This window comes from Elephantulus edwardii, unplaced genomic scaffold (genome assembly GCF_000299155.1).
Source record: "Elephantulus edwardii isolate Elephantulus edwardi_28Jun2011 unplaced genomic scaffold, EleEdw1.0 scaffold00041, whole genome shotgun sequence".
Lineage (NCBI taxonomy): Eukaryota > Metazoa > Chordata > Mammalia > Macroscelidea > Macroscelididae > Elephantulus > Elephantulus edwardii.
The window spans coordinates 14,827,950-14,851,108 of NW_006399791.1; the positions used below are offsets into that span (position 1 = coordinate 14,827,950).

The following is a 23,159-nucleotide window of genomic DNA, read 5'->3' on the forward strand; positions in this document are numbered from 1 at the left end:
AGCTGCCCCTCACTTGGTTTCCAAAGCTGTAACTCATGCTGGAGATGTGTCCTCCGTCTTTGTCCTGAGGGGCTGCTGCTGAACTCCAACCACGGGAGAGGTGTGACTTTGGGCTGGCAGAGCAACTCCTACAGATTTGGCCCCCAGAGCTCCCTTGACAGCCAATGCACACCTTGATTCTAAGACTTACCACACCATGTGCGATTACCTCCCTGTTATGGGCATCACAGAGACTTGGAATCACACCAACCTGCACTTATGGGTGTTAACCACTCAGACACTCCCATTAATCTAACAGATTCTGTCAACTGTGTAACTGTGTATTTCTCCTTAGATTATTCTGCCAGAGAGACCTCAATTTCAAATCTGTACTCACAGGAGAATGAATAGGCTTTAACACTTTGTTTTCACATTAAGTTTATTTCCTTTATAAAAAAAAATTATGTTAAATCTTATTTCCACTTTCTTGTTTGCACTGTTTTCATTTGGTGAGTAACACAACACACTATGAACCGTGTCGTCAGAGTTCCTCGATTGAACCATTTTTCTTGACTCTTAACATGTTTTATATGATTTTATAAGCTAACCTACACAATCCTTTTAGATGTGAGATTTAAGAATAATTAAATGATTGTTGCTCCTTTGTAATTCTGGAATATGGGCTTTCTAAGGAAAAAGCTGGAGTAAGATGGTACCTCTTTGTGGTTTTTAAAATTATTATTATTTTTTTAATTTTATACTGGTTTACTGACACAGTTCAGATTTCTACCACGTGGATTTTATCCTTCTCAAGTACACATTCAGACACAGACAAACCTTACCTTTCAACCTTCCTGCTGAGTTCTTCAGAAATACACTCCCGTCCCTCACAAGCTTCTTCCGTTTCAAATCCTCCTTGGCAAACATCTGACCACTCTTCATCCTCATGATCGACTTGCTATCCGTCTTTGTATAGATCTCATTGAGACGCACTTTCTTTTCGTAACTTGCCACTTTGCTGTCTACGGCTCCAATCACATCCTTCACCAGACTCAGTGACTGTGCCAAGTCTTCCTGCTCCACTTCATTATCTTAGGAGGGGAGAAGAATTCCATTTTTAACGGGTCCCTTTTCAGAGGGGACTCCTGCTTCCTCACTCCATACCTTCATCACCTTCTCTTGGGGGTTATGCTATACCGGTAACTTTTTTTTTTAATACTGGTTTACTTACAAAGTTAGTATACATTATTTTTCACACTAGATCCTTCCAGTTTCTTTTACCCACCTCTCCCTACTCCACTCATTAAACTGTGTGACCTTATGATTACCCCCGCCACCCCCATCCTCAGCCCTCTACTGGCACCCTGGATCCTCATACACGTTCTACAATAATGGTCTTACACAGTACTTGTCCTTATGGGACTGAGTTAGTTCACTTAGCATAATGCTCTCCACTCCTGACACAACTTTTAAGTCTAAAAAGTGAGGAGTTTCATACAACATTCAACTACACACTAAAATAGAAATCAAACACTTTTGGGGATGCAGAGTGGGAGAAAAAGCAAAGTATTTTTTATGTTTCTGGCAGGAGGGCGGCAATTATCCATCAGGCTATAAAGAAGAGGTTTGAGTCACTGAACTCTGACAGAATCAATACGTGTCCCTCCTTTGATGTTATCATTTGCAGGACACTTGGTGACAGAACATTTGACATTTTTCGTGAAGAACATTGATTTTAGGATGAAATACAAGTTGGTTTTTTTTTTTTTTTACTTAGAAGGGGACGAAAACATTCTTATGAAGGAGTCTCCTGTGCCACTGGACAGACAGGAAGCTGAGCCCGGTGGCCCACCGACTGAGCACAAAGGCAGACCCACCTTTGGTACACTGCAGGATTCTTTGGAATAAGACCGGGTACTTGGTGATGCGCTGCGTTACGAGCAATATGCACTCGGGGATTCCCAGCCTCCTCACTAGTGAGCTGCTCATCTTCTTCTATAGGGAGAGAAAACCCTGTCAGAATGACCGGAGGGAGAAGGCTCCAGCTAAAACCGAGGGCAACACATCGTTTTTGACACACGGCGGGGATTTCCACATTAATACCTTTACAAAGGCCTGGAATCGCTTATCCTTGGTGTAAAGGTCTTTGAAGTAGTTTACAGACTGGTTATGCTGCCCACAAAACTTGCCATAAGTCTTCTTTAAGCGTTCTGCATTCTCACCTGAAAACTGTAAAAACAGAAAAACCACAGTCATTCCAAAACCTATACTCCTAGTCTATGAACCACTTAACAAAAGGATCCGAGTCTACCTGTTTAAGTCAGGAGTGCCCCTGTATAGGTCCCTTAACAAAAGTAAAACCTTACCACCTCATAAATGGTTATTAGGAATAAAAAAAATTGATATATTCACTTTAGAAAACAGTCTACAAGTTCCTCAATAGGTTAAAGATAGACTTACCATAAGGATCTACAATTTCACTCTAAGTTATATACTCAAGTCAAACAGGTTCAAAACTTGCAAAGTGATGTTCAAAGCAACTTTATTTGGTATAGCCACAAAGTGGAAATACAAATTTCTACTAACCAATCAACAGATAAAAGAAAAGAAAGTGTAATTTACAAGATCTACAAAACACTCATTTCTGTCAGTCCGTCTTGACTCATGAAGACCCTCCACTGGGTTTCTGAAGCTGCACGTCTTTACAGGAGGAGACAGCCAATCTTTCTCCTATGGAGCACCTAGTAGATTTGAACTGCTGACCTTTCAGTTTGCAGCCCAATACATAATGTGCCACTAGGGCACCTATATCTTTACCAGAGATTGTCAGTTTTAAAAAAACCCCAACATGTGGCTATTTACTACAGCACAGATGAAGCTGGAAGACATGCTAAGTTAAAGCTGTCAGTCACTGAAGACCACATATTATAATAATTCTATTAACATTTCAACATCAAGGAAAAAGTCCAAAACAAAACCTCCGCACCACTGGATCAAAAGGCAACATCATCACAGATGGAGAAAAGTTTGAAGTTGGTAATGTTTTATCTACATAGATCCACAATCAATACTTATGGTATCAGTAGTCAAGAAATCAAAAGATGTGTTGCACTGGGAAAATGCTCTTAAGGATCTCTCCAAAATGCTAAAGAGCAAAGATGCCAGTTTAAAGTCCAAGGTGAGCCTGAGCCAAGCCACGATATTTCCAAATGCTTCTTATGCATCTGAAAGATGGACCATGAATAGGATAACAGAAGAATCAATACCACTGGGCTGTGGTGCTGAGGAACAGTACTAAAAATCCCCATACTGTCAGGAGAACTTGGAGGAAGCGCCATCAGGGTGCTCCCAGGAGGAAAGGATGGTGAACTTCCTCTCACATACTTTGGGCATGTTGTCCGAGCGGACCAGCACTTGGAAAAAGACATCATGTCGGGAAAGGTGGAGGGTTAGAGAAAGTGAGGGAGACCTTGACAAGGATTGACTACTGACTCTAAGACTGAGCTTGAGCGTGTCAGACACGGTGAGGACGGTGCAGGACAGGGTCAGCTTTAGATCTGCGGGTGGTAAGCCTGCTGTGAACCCCAGTGGATTAGATGGTACTAACAACATGTACCTGAAACGCTCAGAACACACAAAAATCCATAAAGAAAAGTAGTTTCGGGGCTGTACTGGGGGGAAGCATGAGGAGACAGGGAAATTAGGGATAAAGGTGGATGGTTGCTTTCTGGAGTGATCAGCAATATTCTCTTCTCTCTCTAAACCATTTTATTGAGACGTAATTTATATGCCGTCATAAATTCACTCATTTAAAGGATATAAGTCAGTGGTTTATATTCACGGAATTGTGCAACCATCCCAATGAATAAGAACACACAAACAAGTGTGTATAAATTTACAGAAATATCTTTGTATTGCATGCAAGAGATATAAAGGTGCTTTCATTTGTGATAATGATAGCAAGATAAGACAGAGACTCATTGAGTTTTCATGAGACATTCATTTCTAAAAACATTTACCTAATCCCATTTACCTCAGGGCAATAGTCTTAAAATTATGCAAAGTGGACTGGTGGAGGGTACAGGAAGAGAGAAGGGAAAAAAAGTGCAACGAATAAGAATTTTTTTTAAAAAAGTGAATTATACATGGCACTTGTCATTCTCTACTATGTTTAAAGTCAACAGTTTTTTTGAAGAATCATTCATTTTGGCATAAATCGAGGAGTTTCTGCTTGTGGTTCACATGACACAGTCAAATTGTACTGAAAATCTTTGGAGTAAACTCAACTGATCTTCGCAAAAACCTGAAGCAAGATATAAGGCAGCTTTTCTTTGCCTCTATTACCAATGGAGATGGCAAGGCAAGGAGACTTTATGTAATCTCTTGACAGCATAAAACAGGTACCCACTAAGGCTTGACCCTGGCACTGGCACAAAGAATTACTAAATGGGCTACGTGAATCCCACATCAAGGACTTTAAAAAGGCATAACGGAGGTCAAGGTTAGATGAAATAGGTACTGGTGTAGATGGGGCGAAAAGAGGGGGAACAGAGAGAGAAAGAGAAATATCTGGAAAAGTTCTCTTTAATAGAGTTGACCATTGCTCTTCAGGGTGGACTGTCCTTGAGGTACGTGTGTTAAAGCATTTAGTATCTTTTCAACTTGTTAGGCTCCAAGTGGTTTCAAGCAAATGGAATCTTTTTTGAGAGAGAAGAAGTTGTTGAGACCTGGAACAAAAAAAATCCTAATTTCTTCGATTCCTTTACCTTAAATTACATTGCTTCTGATGAAGGTATAAATTCTGAGGTAGAAAAATGAACATTTACAGGCTATCTACCACATACGCTAGGTACTCTGTATGTGCACTCCTGTGAACTGGCAAAAACATGGCCCATAATATACAGAAAAGGCAACTGGAGCTTAACGGGAGTGAGCTTAGCTGCCAAGGACCAGGATGAAAACGCACAGCTGCCTGACGCCAAAGGTTCATGTTCTCCGGCTGCACCTACGGAACCAGAGCCCCGCCTCACCGCTTACCTGGTTCACCAGCACGTCGCCCATTCTCCTGATGAGAAAGTTCTTTTCGTTTCTGTCCACCAGAGACTCCTTCTTCCGCTCCAGGATCCGCTGGAAGAACTGGCTGTGGATACTGATGAGCTCATCCAGACAGGGGAACAGCTTTTCCACCATCTGCTGCTCAAAGAGCAGGTCAGTCATCATGCCCCGGCTGTACACGTCGCTCATGATCTTGAGCGTGCGGATGTGATGGAACTCTGTCTGCATCAGCTCTAGAGCGGGGACCACAAAGCTCGGCGTCAGAATGCGCACACAAGGCTCCTCTTCCAGGGCCCCTGCTGCCGTCTTAGGAGTGTTCAGAGCCCAACTTAACAAGTTGCTGCACACTTTTAAATTGACGACCGTCCTTAGAGACACATTTACCGTCATTCGCGGCAACATGTTAAACTGACATGGGCCAGCAGCTGTTTTTTCCCCCATAAAAGCATTCTTAACGTCCTTCTCTATTTTCTATTTGACCTAACGCTAATTTATGAAGTAGGCGTACTGGATTCCATGAATCTTAAATGTGGTTTCCAAAGAAGCGTTCACAGGATCCAGCATCCCTCATGTTTTACTACATCCTTGGAAAGGAACCGTGTCTAGTTTCTGGTGTGGGTGAGGAACTAAACTGCGCTCCCAGAGCTGTCTCTTTCTAGGGCTGCTGCATCAATAAGCACTTAAATGTAAATAAAACGGTCAATAAAATTAAGGGAAGAGGTAGGAAGGGAGAGGAAGACAGAGATAAAACCACATCCCACAAAGTTTCTAGAGAAAATCTTTACAAAGCTCCTTGAAAATTAACTTCCCATAGTTCAACTACTAACTAAACAAAAATACTGGAAAATGCAAATCAACTGTCAGCACAGGAAGATGAGGAGTCTCACCATAAATCACTTCTTGCCGTTTGATCACGTCTTTCTTTTGCTGTTTCAGAAACTTGCTGTCCACTATCCGGCTCCAGGACTCTGCTTCAAGCTGTTTGGAGTCGATCTCAAAGTCTCCCATTAGCTGTCCTTCATTCATATCTGTACCTACTCCTCAAAATGCCAAAAAGCAACATCAGAATCCTGAGTCGGAGACTCTGGAAAAGTCCAGGCTCAGAGTGAGAAGAGGTTTCCTGAAAGCCTCATGGATCACTCATCCTGGTCCTGAAACCCACATTACATATATCAAAACACAAGACAGGATTCCTACACAGTGCAGGAATCAGGAGGGATGTGGCAAGGTCATGTGCTTAGGAGAACAGCCTTGCACCTGAGCCTCGGGGAGCCTGAACTGTACGTGCAGAAACCTCAAGAAGAAAAGCAGGTGTAGCTTGGGGGACCCCCCACCATGCTCCTTGGCACTTCAATGAACAGCCACCCAAAAATGGGGCACTCCCACACCATGCTCCCTGGCCCCTTAACGAACAACCACCCAACAATGGGGCACATCTCAACAGCAGTTCATCAGAAACCACTTCATGCTTTATAGACAATTTAGACAGAGGAGCAATTAAAAGCCCTGGTGTTGTATGTCGAGCTGCTAATCAAAAGGTCAGAGGTTCAAATCCACTGGTGGCTCAGAAAGAAAAAGGCAATTTCCTCCTCAAAAAGATTTTCAATCACTAGATGGAAGGTCCCTGTGGGGTAGGTGTACAACTCTACGGTGGGTTCATTTATTCCGTTAACACTTGTGTTCTCCATATGGCCCACGTGATCTACACAAGCACAAGGCAGCAGCTGTAACCTTTGCTTACCTTCATCGGTTAGTGACTCTGTCGACTCATTGACTTTGCTGATTTTGTTCAGTGAATCTGTTGAATGTGACAAGAATTTCCAGGTGTTTGACATGCTCTCATCATTGCCAACTCTGGAGATGAAAAGAAGCACCTGGTGTCAAACAGGTTCTGATGACCTGACAAACTTCAAAATAGTGAAGAACTCCAATGACTGAAGAAGACAACACACATCATGTATGGAACAAAGGGCGGGAATATTACCCATCATGACAATCTCAAGGTTTCTGAGTCCCAGAATTTTTTTAAAAGGGAGAATTCTTTTCTCCTAAACTATGAACACTCTTAAGTCTCTCCACTTGGTTCTCATCACCTAACCACAACATACTTTCTTCTGCTGTTTCCTGAGTAACTACAGGCCAAGCATCTAACCTACAGACCTGGATCTTTCTCAGTCCTAATTGAGCAGCTAGCAGTGTAGGCACCAAATGAACAGCTTTATGTGCAACACAAGAGCAAGCAAGAGTCATTTAAAACTTTTTTTAAAAGACCAGTTTCTTGAGTCGTTATGCAAACTTTGTTAACGTTACAACTTGCAAGACAGCCTTTGCAAAAACTGAAAATATAAATACATAACGAAATACAAATATTTGAAACTTTTAAAAAGAAAGATATATTAGCTAGCAAAAGGAATAGCAAATATACATAAAAGGAGATTTTGTACCCTCTAGTGCTCAGGAAGGGAGCTATGTTGGCCTAGTGGTAAGAAACAGAGCTGCAATCCCAAAGGCACATATTTCGAATCCACCAGCTGCTCCACTGGAGAAGGATGGGCAATCTCCTTCTGTGTGATTAACTGCTTCTGAAAAATCCGCTGGAGGGTCAGCTACGTGTCAGTTCTGACTTGACAGCACACAACAACAACAACAACCATAACAGGGGCTCAGGATAGGGCAGGATTCAGATCGACGGTTTACAGAGTTTCTCTGACTCAGACAACTCAACAGCACATTACAACAACAGAAGCAATAGTCAAGAACTTAAAAAGATGGGTGACAATAGCCATAGATCAATATTAACTAATTATATAAAATACAATGGATAAGAATGATTGTATAAAGCACAATGCGTTTAATGAAACACAGTGTATATAAAGAACTGTATGCAAAGCAATAAAAAAAAAATTTCCTCCAATCTCAGTTAAGAGAGATGTTTTGAGGCTTATGTATGAGAAGACTTATTTACTTGACTAGATGGTAAATGCCTACCTAAAGCAGTCTTGGTTCAATACTCAGTGCTGACCACCTGGGAGCTCATATGTGAAGAGTAAATGGACACCATACGACTGACCATGGACACCAAGCTGATTCTGACACAGAGTGACACCACAGGACAGAGCAGAACTGCTATATTAGGTTTCTAAGGTTGTAAATACTTTAAAAACAGATTGTTCTATCTTTCTTCAACTTTTACAGTAGCAGCCAAGCTGCTTTAACCACAGTACTACCAGGGCCCCTAAACAATGTGGTAGGGGTCCACAAAACATGCCAAGTACAGGGGAGGAAGCGGGAATATGACAGCAGTTATTGCTTCCCTACCCACCCTCGTGACACTGCCTCAAGTGGCAGGAGGTAGGGATGGAAAAGAGATTAGAAACCAGAAAAGACTAGGTTCTTCAGAACAATCAAAAGGCTGACGTCTGAAACCATTAGTGGTTGCAATTAAAATACTGAAATTAAATCATCCTTTCCCCTTCCCACCTCTTACTGTGGTTTAAACATCAATTTATAGAATCCAGGCTCCTAAACCGTGAGACTGACTAGCCACAAAAGGCCAAGGGGAAGCTGGGCAGAGTGGGGTGCTGGGAAAAGTGGCAGCCACAAGAGCATCCTCACAGGACTCTCAATGCTTGATGTCCCAATTATTCATCAGTCATTTTTATACACCTGCATTTCTCAAAGAAGGATCTTGTTATCAGATGACCCAAATACTGTGCTCTTATTACATCCAATGAACCACGCCATCTTTAAATGGTCACTTACCCAGCAATGTTTTGTATGGACACACTTTTGGAAAGTGAGACGCTCTGCTGGGACCGCCTGTTTGTGAACATTGGGGCGGCGGAGGTGTCATCAGCCAGGAGGACTGCGGACCGGGGGCGCTCCTTGGGCTGTGACGCTGTAAAGGAAGAAAGGACGGTAACTGAACCACCATCGGTCCACACACTCTAACCTGACTCACCTAATAAATGCGAGGTGACAGGAAAATGCTTTCAAACAGATTTTTCCCCTAGAGTGCAAACTGGTCTAAAAACTCTATGGAAGACAACTGGGATACCTATGGGAATGATAAATGTATATGCTCTCTGATCCAGTGATTCCAGTTTTGAGGATATGTTCATGTTACAAAATATACCTGTATAGGTACAAACTATATCAAAAGTTGGTTAATGAAACAGGCATAAAAGCAGAAGACTTGAAATGATAAAAATGAGCACCAAAAAGAGATCGGTCAGTAAGTTATGATGTAACATAAAAGTGGCAAAGGATCAAGGACTGTAGTTTGCAATACAGACTGACACTCAACCTCAAGAAAATGAAGATTCTCAAAAAAAGAAGATTCTCACAAGCGGGCCAATTGGCAGCACTGTGATAGATGGAGAAAAGACTGAGATTGTAAACAATTTCAGCTTGCTTGGTTCCATTATCAACACTCTTGGCACCAAAAGTCAGGAAATCAAAAGACAAACTACATTAAGGAAATCTGCTGTCAGAGACCGCTCCAGAGTGCTGAAGAGCAAGAATGTCAGTCTAGAGACTAAGGTGCACCTGGCCCAGGACATGGTCTTCACAATTAATTGCTGGCATCAGAGAGCTGGACAATGACCAAAGATGACAGAAGAAGAATTGATGCCTTTGAGTTGTGGTGCAGGAGAAGAGTTTGGAACCCACTATGGGCTTTCAAGAGATTTAATAGGTCAGTCCTGGAGAGGTGAAACCAAACTGTTCCTTGGAGGCAAGAATTTTGAGACTCCGTCTCACATATTTTGGGCATGTAGCCAGAAGATCTTTGGAGAAGGACACCATGCTTGGAGTGAGGGATTGATGCAGTAAGTGGGGTAATGAGGGTATGTGTGTCAGAGACAGTGAGATTGGGTCAGAAGAGAGCAAGATTCTGAGCTATTGTGCGTAGGGTTGCTGTGAGTCATAGTCAACTCAGTAATGTTTGAGAACATACAAAAATAAGAAAAATCAAACTAATTAAAAAAAATCTAAAGAACTGAGGGGAGGCCAGTGTCCTTTGAGATCCCCTACAAGAGAAAATATCTGAAGCAGGTGTTAAACATGCTCACACCTGGCCCTCCACAACCTTTTCAGGTGGAGCCTGAGAGTTTACATATTTAGTAAACTCTTCACTATCTGAGAAGACGTATTTTGACCGATTCCATACATTAACAGAAAAGGCAATACTTAATATCACATAGCTAATTAATTATCATACTACAAATATCCCCTTCAGGGGAAACAGAAGTTCCAGTTTACTGAACTGGTCACACTGGCATCTGAGTAACCCATTCTTTTTTCCAGATAACAACAGAGCTCCTGTCCTAGGTCGTGGTTATGGTAAGGTTACCTGCCCACTCCCCGGAGGGTTTGGAGTGGACAGAAATAGGACTCGGGTGGCTGTTAAGATTTACAAATATTTCAGGATATCTGACATAATAAAAATTAGCAAAATCATGAATTACCAATTCCAAATCCTACTTAGAAGAACATGATTCAGTTAAAAAAAAAAAGTCCGAAATGTCATCAATACAATATAATCTGACCTTAGCTGCAGGAAGCACATGTCCAACGGAGAATAAGAATAGATGGTACAAATAAAGATGTGCTTAAAGGTTAAAGAATCTTAAGTATTATCACAGACATTTCTGAACACTAGTTCTTCAAGTCTGGTGAAGATCTGGATCAGTGGGAGGCAAAAAAGAGGCCATTCTAATGAGAATGTATGAATGAAGTCAGAAATAAACACACTGTTGCTGTTACATGTAGTATTACAAAAAGACAAAGTGGAGACTTATGGAAGGAATCTGTGAAAAGGTTAGAGAAATGAAGCCTGGCATGCTATGCAGAGTTCTAAGACAAAGAACAACCGTACTTCAAAGGCAGCAGAGAGGAGCAGCAAGAAGTCTTTCCTTGCTAAACAACAATCTGTAGTCCACCAGGATAAATTACTTAATAACTACAAGTCTTAGCTTCTTGTGCTGGTAACAGCATAAGCTAAAACTTAAACAACAAAACCTGCTATTAAAGGAGAAGGATGGGCAACCTCCTCCTGTGTGATTACCTGCCTCTGAAGACCCGCCGGAGGGTCAGCTGTGCGTCGGTTCCAATTCTACAGTACACCACAACAAGAACAAAGAATGTTGTAAATACAATCTCATTCAAAACGTTCCCTGTTCTGCAAAGTAGGAAAACGAGGCACAGGGATGGGCTGTAAAGTCTACAGCGACTAAGTGATGGTATCTGAATCAAGTTAAGGGACTTGAAGCTATGCAATCTGAATCTCCAGTCTACACTCAATATTTCAGGGGGATAAAAAGGGGTTTGGAGGTGTCTCACAGAAAGCATCTAGTGGTTTCTTTTTTTAAAAATTCTTTTGTTTTAAAAAAGGAAAGATGGTATTACCTCTAGGAGAAAACAGGTTTCAGAAATAATGAATAATGCCACAGAAAAGAGTTTAAGGAGGATGAGTTCTAAGAAGCATGGAGAATGGGTAGAAAATCATCAAATGGATGTTAGTATGGCAAAGATTCTCTTGATGTTCTCTACATGCTAAGATTTATAAGAACAGGTCTTACTTTGTCTTCTGGAATTCCTGGTGATTAAGAGCTTGGATAGTAACCAAAAGTTTGGTCATCTGAGTTCACCCAGAGGCAGCTCAGAGGGTTTGGAGATGTGCTTTGAAATTCTCAGCCACTAAAAACATGCAGCAGAGTTCTATGCTGAGGTATCTGGGGGTCAAGTGTCAGGATAGGCTCGATGGCAACCAGCTTAGGCTCTGAAATGTGGACCACGGGAACCCACACCCTTGGAGTGCATTAATGCTTACAGGAAGGACTTGACCCTAGAAAGATCCCTGGCAGTATAGAGTGTTACCTACTGGACTGTTAACGGAAAAGCCAGAAACGTGGTTCTATGAGCCACTCTATAGGAGAAGAATGAAGCAAGTCTCACCCTGTCATGATTTCTAGACTTGGAAATCCAATTCAGGACCATCAGGAGGAGGAAGTGACTCTCGGCTTAGGTTTTGGTGTGGCTAAATCTGAGAGGAGGCCTAGTGAGAAGACAATGCACTGCAATTTCAAAGGCCTGAACCCACCAGTTCCTCGGTGGGAGAAGAATGAGAAATTTCCTCCTGTGCAATTTACTGCCTCTGAAAACTCACTGGAGGGTCTATTACAAGTTGGTCCCAACTTGGCGGTATAAACAACAACAACAGTAGTTCTCAAACTGGGGCATGGGTCAGAATCAGGTGGTGCATTTATTCAAACACAACGTCTCACACTCTACCTAGAATTCCTGATTCTGTAGGTCTGGGCTCAACAATTTGTGTTTCTCAGTAGTTCAGGAACCACACTTGGAAAAACACTGCCTTAAGGAAATTCTTATGTAGTTCCTAAGAAGCCAATGACAGTTGTTACTGTATTACTGATAGTAATTATTTTAAGGGACTTAGATGTCCACCTCTGGTGGAAACAAAATTAAAATGTGACACACACATAATGAGGAAGAAGCAGCCACACAGCAGTTTGAAACAATGATATACATACAGTAACAAGCAGAGATCACAAAACGACACTGCGTGAAAACAACCACAAACAGAATGCATAGGCACAGTCAGATCACTACCTACCTGAAATTCAATACACAAAATAATCATAGTTACTTTGCAAAGCTATCTATATTTCTAAAGATAAAGAGATACAGTAGCTTAGAGGGCCACACACTTAACATACTAAATGGGTGCTATCAGGAAAGAAAGGGAGGATAGGGACTGGAAGGGAGAAAAGTAAAATAAAATCTAAGTGGATCCTGGTAAAGACTGAAAAAGACAACTTGCTGTGTGTGAAGGACTGATTTATTCAAGTCTCTGTGTCAGTTTAGGGAGCCCTGATGGCCTAGTCCGTAGGCAACCTGAAAGGAGCACCTCTCTGACAGTTCGAATCCACCAGTGACTCCACGGGAGAAACAGGGGAACTCCTCGTGTGAGACGTGCAGCCCCCCAAACTCCCTGGAGGGTCAGCTATGAGATGGTTCCAACTCGATGCCAGTGGTTGAGGGTGCCATACAGATTCTCAATAAGATGAACTATTATTATTGCTGTATCTTCATTGTTTATGTTTATGAAGTGTTTAACATGTAAGATTTCACAACTGTGAGGCCCCGAGCCAAGTTCTAGGACTCTGACTGATGAGGAAATCTACATGCACATGAGGATCACCTGCTTATCAAACACATGGGGCTAAAGGTGCACTGGCTTCAGGTCTCAAGTACTATTTCAGAAACTTTCAAAGGGGGTTTGTTGGTAGCTATTGGTCAACAAATCTACAGGACCAAAAAATAGCCTTTTATAACTTATTACAAAATAAGTATTAAAATATTAAGACTTCTTATAACAATGTAAGTAAAGTTCAGAACCAGAAAGTGAAAAAGTGGACTTTGAGAGCTAAGATGAGCTACTTACACTTGTTTCTCAGAATGACCGTGGGCAGTGATGATGTGTCATGTGCCTGCAGGCTCCCTTTGGGCTGCTGAAGGAAAAAGAAGACTTCGTTTATAATTATCTTTTACTGAGTTCTGAGGAACCCAGAACAGGAAGAGGGTAGGGACAACCTGCTTTGGGCCAGTGTACCTTACTGCTCTGCTTGGTTCCTGACCCTCAGTGACTCATAGACCCTATGAACCAAAGTTCTGGACACCTTTATAACTTTAGTCCTTTCTCCAGGTTCATAGGGTTTCCAGAGGCAAGTTATTATGGAAGTGGATGCCACTCCTGCTTCCAAGCTTGTTTTAATCAGGGAGCTCCACCAAACACTGTCCACCATGGGTAACCATTCTTGCATTTGACTCATCAGTGTCACAGTGTTCGGCTTCACAGCGACCACGAGTTACCTCTGTACAGCAAGTGGACATACCAGGGCTATACGACCTAGAAGAATGTTTCACCAAAAGCAATTAAAGGCAGGCCTGAGGGCCGCGGAGCAGAGTCACCCACCTTTGGCTTGGGAGCATGGCTTTTTGTCTGCTAGGCCAACTGCTCTCTCTCTCTATGTTGTTGTTGGCGTTGAGCAAGAACAATAAACATCATAATTTTACATTGTTGTATATAGATTTTGAGAAGGCATTAAGCACTATGGTGGGGGGAAAGGAAGATAAGGTTAAGAAGAATTGGGAATTCTGGGTGAGCGAAAAGTGTTGGAGGCCCAGTTGTCAGCTTTTCTAATTTTTTATGAGGGAAAGGAATACAAATTGACATGAAATAGAATTCTTAAAGGGTTACCCCTAATTCAAATTAAGCCCTGTATGAGCCAGAGTATTTGTCCTTGGGCTGATCCACAGACGGAAAAGAAATTTGCCACCTAGGAGTATGTTAAAAAAGCAAGTTCCTAGACCCCACCAGAGGCTTCCAGAATCAGACTGAGTCATGTGCTCGCCCCAGCATGGGGTCACAGCGCTAGAGAGATGTGCCTGCGGCTGACGGAGAAGCACAGTACGCCAAGTGTCTGAGTGCCTGGAATACTGAACCACACAGGTCACTTGAAAGGTATACCCCATAAACCCGTACTCATTTTGAAGGGTCACACAAAAGGGCAACCTAGAGCTGGACACACCATACAACAGGCCCTTTTACTGTGGTATCTCGTTTTCTGTACCCCATGGAAAAGACGGTTACCAGAGAGAGGGACAGGGGTGTAACCACAACATGTCCCAGGCCACTCAAACATCAAATCTCCTGAGTGCCAGCTACGACCCTCCTCATCCTGGATGGGGAAGTGAGATACACAGGGGGAAGAGCAAAAGGCAGACATGGAAAAGAAGAAGGTCACTTCTGTAACAACACTGGAACATTAAAATGACAAAAATGGCATGTTGAAGTCCTCTAATATAGATGCACCTTATTTTTCAAAAATCTCAAATTTCCAAGTGGGTTAGTAAAGAAAAGAATGTAACCCTTTTGGGGAAAATTTTAGAAAAAATAATTTTGTCATCAAAATGATTCAACTAAAATAAAAAATTCAAAAGCTACCATATATATGAAGTCTCCCACTTCCTGAGGCTTCTGGAATTTGAAATCTTCTTTTAGTCAGACACGTCTTACCTTCATTTTGACCTTCGCACAGGAGGCCAGACTTTCTCTGCAACCTTTGTGGACAAAAGCACCACAATCTGAAAGAAAACAAAATCCAGCGTCAGCGTCACAAAACCAACAGTGTCTCGGCTTCGACCCCACACGGCCGCCCGGGCAATGGACTCCCAAGTGAAGTCTCTCCTGGGTGAGAAGTAACTATCTGATATAACAGTCTCTTCTGGGAAGCAGCCTATGAGGTCATTTAGGAGGAGGAGAGACAAGAGCAGATATGATTTCTGATTAAGGACACTAGAAGTCTGCTACTCAGGCAGGAAGCAGAAAGGCTAGCAAAAGGAAGTGTCTACCATCATGAAGCCCAAGTTACAAAATTAATACCTAAATCCCCTAGCAGGGGCTGTAAAATGTTATACCACTGTGGCAAAGGTGGAGTGTGAATCTGGAAATCTCCCCAGAGCTGCCGTCTTCCTTCAATCTCCATGCCCTGAGCTTCTGTGTAATCTTCCAGAGTCACAAGGCAAGGGCACTGGGACTGCCTGAGGAGCCTCTGGATTCTTGACTCAGACAAGAGGGGAGGTGTCCAGAAAGACAGAGCACAGACCACAACTTGCCACTGATGGGATTTTACCTCAGCTCTTCCTTCTCACTCCCTCGTCCTACGAGGGCCATTGATGGAAGCACCCAGTCTTCTCTGCCTCAGAATGACAGGCCCACTGTCAGTTTTCCCTGCAGCCATGAAGTCGTAAAACCCAACAGAGCCAGGCGGCCAGAGGAAAAGCAGAAACAACACAGTTGTGGGGTACAACTGATGAAGGAGACAGACATGTGGGAAAGGCTCACTCAGGAAATCAAAAGCAGATACCACTTGTTAGGCAATTCTTCACATCCTGACTTAAGAAACAGCACAAATACTGTCAACGTCAATTCACTAAGGCAAAGGTGCTTTTTAAGGTCAGACACACAGATTTGAGGGCTGGGTGTGAGAAGACTAGTAGATTAGGAAAATCTTTTCCTAAACAGTTGCTTGTCCAATACATACTTAATTTGTAATCTTTTCTATACACCACCAACCATGTTATACTGTGTTTATTTTGTTTTTCTCTTCTAAGGGTTACTTTGAAGGAGCAGGCATTATGTACGTATTACTGAAGCTTCAGTTAAATCTCTCAAGCATAACTCTGTAGGGAGCGCTGGTGGCCTAGGTAAGGAGATGCGCTTTGGCCAACCCAAAGGCAAGCGGTTCAAATTCACTACCTGCTCGTGGGGACAAAGCTGGGCACTCTCTTCCTGTGCAACTTACAGCCTCTGGCAACCTGCTGGAGGGTGAGCTATGGGTTGGTTCTGACTCGATGGCACACAACACCTGGTGCATGGAATATAATCAAATGCCAAGGTAGACCTGATGCCTACCAAAATCCAAGTGTCCCAAACACAACTGTCAATTGCATGTTAAAGCATCCATAAGCTTATAAACACAATACACAAACAAGAACTTGTGTCCAATTGCATTTGATATAATCTGATTTTACTTAGGACTCAGCTATAAATCCCTTCTTTCGAGACGTTGGTTTCCTCATCTATAAAATAAAGGCAGGGTTCACACACTTACTGCCCCCCCCCCCCCCGGTCCTTCTATCTGTGATTCTGTGACTCATTTTGTGACATTTCTTCCAAACTCCCTTCAAATCCGAGTATGTGACATAAAAGAGCACCTTGCCCATGGATGTGATGCTGTAACAGAACTTTGTGCTGTTTCCTACGTCAGAGTGTTAAAAATTGCCTAATCAGTGGTATCTGCTATCGATTTCCTGAGTGAGCCTTTCCCACAAGCCCTTTTTTTAATTAAAGCTAGTCTTAACAAAAAGATGCTTTTTTTTAAAAAAAAAAAAAATCTTGCTGGGCTGTTCCATTAGGTTCATAGTGTAAAAGGACTTTCAACTTCACAATCATCTGGAATATCAATGAGGCAGACTCCTCTGCAGTGGACTCTAGGGAAGGAGTCAGTCATCAGTAGCTCCAACTCAAACGGAAAACAATCAAGAAGTTTTCAGCAACAACTCTCCTTTTTTCCACACGATGCCTCAGTGCTGGGAATGGTTTAGAAGCCCTGGGCACAGGGTGAGGTAGGGTTTTAATCTGGACCTTTTCCTCCCAGGCATATCAATGCTCTCTCCTGTAGAGCCAACCTCTTCCAGGTCCTGCTCAGTGAAATGTACTGTCCAGTCATTTTTCTGATGTTGACAAAGCAAAGGAGACATTCAAGTTAATTTCTAAATAGCAGACGCTTAGAGTCTTGTCCTGGGAAAGGCTCACTCAGGAAGAGAGGAGAAAGCCTGCGGGGCTGTGTGTCAGTGAACCTACTTCCACAGTTTTCTTCTCCAGAAGTAAGTGTTTTACTCTTTAGCTCCCGCAGTCTGTAAGCAAGGCCATTTCCACACAAGTCCAGATGCTGTTCTGATGTCAGCGCTAGAAGAGGTTACAATGTCAGCACCAGTGCTTCTCAGCAAAGTCACCTTTGTGGACAGTGGGGAGTGATTCACTCTGACCCACAAAAGAAAACACCTTAAGAGCTGAAAATCACAGGCTCTCGTTAATGTGCCTGTTGCTATGGGAGCAAGGAGAAATGCTGATAAAGAAATACCTGATGTTCAAGATGTTTTCACATATTACTTCCTAAAATATCTTGAATGGCTCCCTATCATCTTTTCGGAGCAATGACTTTGTAAATTACCTAACTTGGAAGGGACTGGAGAGCATTATGCTGAGTGAAAGAACTCAGTCCCACAAGGACAAATACTGTATAAAACCGTTATTGTAGAATGAGCAAGAGGATAAAAAGGGGGGGGCGGAGGTGGAAGCAGAGGGGTGACGATGTGCAGGGCAGGGGGGATTAATCTTGGGGTTGCACAGTTTGATGGGTGGGTGAAATGGGAAGGATCTGGTGTGAAAATCAGTTTTCGAATTTTGTAAATAAACTAGTATAAAAAATGTAAAATAGAGTGTATACGAATGATCATATGAAACAATATAAATGAAAGAGTATAAAACAGTATATATGAATGAAACATATTATAAAGGTATTATTTTATGACAATCCATGAAAATATTTTTTTAAAAAAAGATAATGCTCAAATTCTTCAAAGATAGCAGTCACTTAAGACTTAATGCTACTTGACATTTTCAGCTCTTGAGGAATCTCAGAGGTTGAACAAATTGCCTTTTTTTGACTCAGTCCTTGTCGTCCTTCACCAGACAGAAGTCAGCAGGGTTTAGCTTGGTACCACCCTGACTCCCCCACCTCTTGCTCTCATGGGCTCCTAGGTTTGTCTCCCTCAGTAATGGCCCAGCCCTTCAAAAATACAAAAAAGCTTCTGTGTAGAGATGCTAACTATTCTCTTTGTTTTTTAAAAGGTCCTATTCCCTGGACTCTGGTGGCTAAGTGGTAAGAAACTGCACTGCAATCCCAAAGGCATGCAGTTCGAATCCACCAGCTGCTCTGCAGGAGAAGGATGGACAAATCTTCTCCTGTTCGATTAACTGTCTCTGAAAACCCACTGGAGGGTCAGCTATGGGTCAGTTCAGACTCAACAGTACACAACACAACACACATTCTCCGAACTAGAACACCTTCCTCTCCCTGTTAGAGAAGAATACTGAATATCCCCTGGATTGCTGAAAGAACAAATAGATACACCTTGGAGAAATGGCCCCAGAGTGCTCCTTAGAGGCAAAGATGGTAAAGCTTAATCTCATATATTCTGGGCATATTGCTAGGAGAGGCTCTTCTTTGGAGAGTGACATTATACTTGGAAAGGTGGCGGGTCAGTGAAAGAGAGAGAGATACTCTCAATGAGATGGCCTGACACAGGTCTCTGTGTCAGCAAAGGGCTGACAGGATAGGCCAGGGTTCAGATCTCTTGTTCACAGGGCTGCTATGAGTTGGGCTCGACTCAAAAGGACCTAACAACAGACAGATGGCTGAGAAAGGACGAGAGGACAGGCAGGTGAGCTCCAGGCTTCCGGAGCCAGAGCAAGAAACATAACAAATGTTAAGGCAAACTTATTATTCATCTTCTAGTGAAAGATCCCAAAGGATCTTGAGTACTGGCAAGTTGGACCCAACTCAAAGCTGATCCTCCGGCAGGTTTCTCAGAGGCAGTAAAGCAAGCTAAGACACTGCAGGGCAACTGGTGGATCCGAACCGTGTGCATCTAGCCTGGCAGCGCAATTCCTTAGCATTAAGTCCCTAGAGCTGTGGCGACGGAAAAGAATACTGAAATCCTATCGACTGCTAAGAGAACAGATATGTCTTGGACAAAGTGTAGACAGAATGCTCCCTGTAGGCAAGGATGACAAAGCTTTGTCTCACATACTTTGGGTATGTTTCTAGGAGAGGCTATTCCCTGGAAGAGGGACATCATGCTTGGAAAGGGGAGGCTCAACGAAAGAGAGGAAGATCCTCAACGAGATGGACTGACAGTGACTGCAGCCATGGACTCAAGTGTGTCAGAGATGATGAGGCCGGCACAGGACAGGACGGGGTTCAAAGGGTCGCTGTGAGTCAGACTCAACAGCACCTAACTACAGTGAAGGATGGGCGCGTCCTCTCTACCCCAGCGCTACCCCTGTCCTCACTCAGGGCTGCCGGGGGTGATGGAACTGCCCCACTCCAGGGCTCGCTGACCCATCATCTCTTTCTCACGCACAGCTATCAGCTATCACACTTCCTGTGGTCCCCCTTTTTCTTGGTTGTTTGCAGCTTCCTGCTCAGCTAACATGGTTCAAATAAAGATTTAAAATCCCATTTGTCTTTCTCCTCTCTTAAAAGCTTTCCTATTTAACTTGAGTAGAATTTCTTACCCATTTTATTCTACTTAAACAAAAAATAAGGCTTTAAACCCTGAGTGATGAGCACATGAGGAAAATGAATGAGTCCATCTCAAGGGTAAATAAAGCCGTATGTTGTGAAAGGAAATTTTTAAAAAAGTGCCACCAGATAATAAAAAGATCTCAAAAATACTAAAAGTTCCTCATAAGGGTGGGGTGGGGGGGGGAAGGCATATAATCAAGCATGAAAATTAAAAAGACTATAAACTGGATGTCCATAAAAAATACAAAAAAGGCAATCAACTTCCTTTGGAGCCAGGGAGATGAAAACTAAAACAAAGAAACACAATTTCGTATCTAACTACATGGAGCAAAAGAACTTCAGAATTTAGGACATCTAATTTGTAGAATACTTTGGCCACATTTACTAAGTTGAAATCACTTTGTTGTTCTGTGCCATCGAGTCATTTGCAACTCATTGCTACCCTATGTACAACAGCCCTGAAACCTGCTCTATCCTGAGCCAACCTACTGTCTCTAACACACCTCCCCCTACTATCCCAGTCACTGAGTCAATCCATCTCATCGAGGGTCTTCCCCTCTTGTGCTGTCACTTTAAGACTTAGTAATTCCTCCTCTTGGTCTATCACCTCATGACATGCTTACAAACAGGCATGAAGATAGTCCTTGCAGCACTCTTTGTAACAGGGAAAATGGAGCAGCCAAATGGTTGCACAGTGCGAAGTACTGATCTGATACATTCACCTACTAAACAATCACGCAGGAGCAAAAGTCAGAGATCTACTGCCATGTGCTTCGTATGTGGATCCCCCCAATACAACGCTGCATGGAAGAAAAGATATTAAAGAATGAGATAGACTGTGTTGTTGTTATGTACTGTTGAGTCAGAAATGACTCACAGCTGACTCACAGGCAGTACATCTCATGGGCGAAGACTGACCATCTTTCTCCCTCACAACCACGGGTAGATTCGAGCCACGTGCCTTTAGCGTGGCAGTCCAATTCCTTACCAATAAGCCACCAGAGCTTCCTGATATGTGATCTATACAGCACTACTGATGAAGACAATGAAAAACAAATGCACCAAAATCTAATACCCTCCCAAGTTCTCTGGATTTATCTGTCCTCTTAAGAAGGTGCTTTTTCTTCTGTTTAAGCACAAATACTGGCAGTGCAGAGTTAGCTGGAAAACTTGCATTTAATTCTGATATGAAAGAGACCAATAATGACACTGGACAGAACTGGGTTTCTAAGCTCTGTTGCTCCTATTTCCAATAGTCTATACAAATGATGAGCCATAAAAGCAGGAGTAACATAGAAAATAGGCTTCTAGTAAAGAAATTTTCACACAAGTTCACTTTCTCAGTTAATTTAGCCAAATCCCTCCACTCCATTGAAACTTTAATATGTTCTCTATTACAATTATAGACAGGTCTTACGGATAGTGTTCCTGAATTTCTACTCCCATCTACGCAACGATGAACAAAATGCAAACTCACTGTTGCTGAGTTGGAACTGACTCATAACTGACCCTCCAGCGGGTTTCCAGAGGGTGTAAATCACACTGGAGGAGATTGCTCATCTTCTTCCTGAAGAGCTGCTGGTGGATTCGAACCACCAGAGGGGCTACCTTTGGGTTAGTAGCACAACCCCCTACAAACTATGCCACCAGAGCTCCCTACAGATTCAAGGGGCCGCCTGAAGAAAGCATATTACCAAAATGCCTGGACTTAATTCACTGCAATGGCGCTCGGTGCTGTCTGAGGGTGGTGCAGACATTTCAGCCACACTAACCTCAATCATGAGGTTAAAACCCTTCTCTGTTTTGGAACACTGACAATCACCAAGAACACAAGATATAAATATCTAGCAAAATTTCAAGTTCTCTGCCATAGCAATACCAAATTCTCTCCTATACAGTTTTATTTTGTAGTTTCAAGTATGTACAAACTCCGGTGGTTTCTGTATGTACAATTTAGGATCATGGATTGATACTATTCTTCAAGCTATGCAACCATTTCATCCTTCTTTTCTGAGCTGCCCCTTTCTAAAATAAACACACTCTCCTCACTTTCTAGTTCCACCCAATCCCCCTCAAGTTGCTGCTGTCAATTTGATTCTGTATCAATCATTCTAAAAATAGAAAAGAATGCTCTAGGCAGATCCCCCTGCCTCCCTTTTTAACTCGTTAAAACTTATGTTTGCTTTTAAGATTACTTCAGGTTGAAGGAATGTGTGAAACAATGTTTAAGTATTCTGTATGCAAACCAATATAAAATAAAATAAAAACAGATAACTTCAGGTGATATTTTTGGGTAAAGGTTGAAAAGATTAGCTTGGGGCAATGGTTCCAAGAAGGTCTGAAGTTGAGGAAAATTTAAAATTTTCATTTGCATTTCCTCCCTTTAGATCAGAATTCTTTGCTGAAATCTTGGATTGAAATGTTCAGTTATTGTAGATGGGCGCCATTCAATTCTTTTGGTCTTGTGACAATGGAAACAATTAGCTACATATTCCATATCCTCCTACCGCCGACAAATTTTACCTGCTATTTCAGGTCAAGAAGATCAACTGCACCTTGGATGGACATGTGCAAATTTTAAGACCCCAGGCATGGAAATACGTAACTACTAAGAAGTGGTACAGAAGCATGATGAACCATGTTATTAATTACCTGGGGTACTCTATGAAACCACGGCCCTAAACCCTTAACAAAACAAGGAGCCCAATACCATGAGTTGTTTGGGTATACGTAAGGGGCTTCAGCAGTTATCTTTAAGAAAAACCCAAAACAATCACAGCTTTGCCAATTCATGTTTATATGGGAGCACAAGAGTAGTTACAATTGGTTATGGAATCCAATCCTTAATCAATGAGATTTTTCTATCACTGTTAACTCCCCTGTTCTTCCAGGTTTTTTCTCTTTAGAAAGTATACATTAACTACACAATATCTGTCCTATGAGTCCTTTTGTTCAGTATGTCTTTGGTTCCATCCACACTGTAGTATGCATGTATCAAGACTTCATTTCTCTCACTTTCTGATTAGTATTCCATGGTAAATAGGTACCAGTTCATCTGCTGGTGGGAATTTAGGTTGTTTCTACCTTTTATGATTACAGATGCAGTGAACACTGGTGTACAATTCTCTGCTTTCAATATTTGGGAGTATATAACTCAGATGGAAT

The 23,159-nt window shown here is 42.3% G+C and overlaps 1 protein-coding gene across 1 annotated transcript in view; it reads right to left on the minus strand.

The window, feature by feature from the left end:
- The window catches only part of AKAP13 (A kinase (PRKA) anchor protein 13), a 142,256-nt gene that overhangs the window by 22,363 nt on the left and 96,734 nt on the right, over nt 1-23,159 (minus strand). The window contains exons 10-18 of the mRNA XM_006885186.1: nt 15,137-15,204; nt 13,502-13,565; nt 8,797-8,932; nt 6,776-6,888; nt 5,922-6,074; nt 5,017-5,267; nt 2,083-2,208; nt 1,857-1,974; nt 822-1,070 (exon numbers count right to left, since the gene is read on the minus strand). Of these exons, the coding sequence (XP_006885248.1) occupies nt 822-1,070; nt 1,857-1,974; nt 2,083-2,208; nt 5,017-5,267; nt 5,922-6,074; nt 6,776-6,888; nt 8,797-8,932; nt 13,502-13,565; nt 15,137-15,204 (1,278 nt within the window). The remainder of the gene's footprint in view (nt 1-821; nt 1,071-1,856; nt 1,975-2,082; nt 2,209-5,016; nt 5,268-5,921; nt 6,075-6,775; nt 6,889-8,796; nt 8,933-13,501; nt 13,566-15,136; nt 15,205-23,159) is intronic.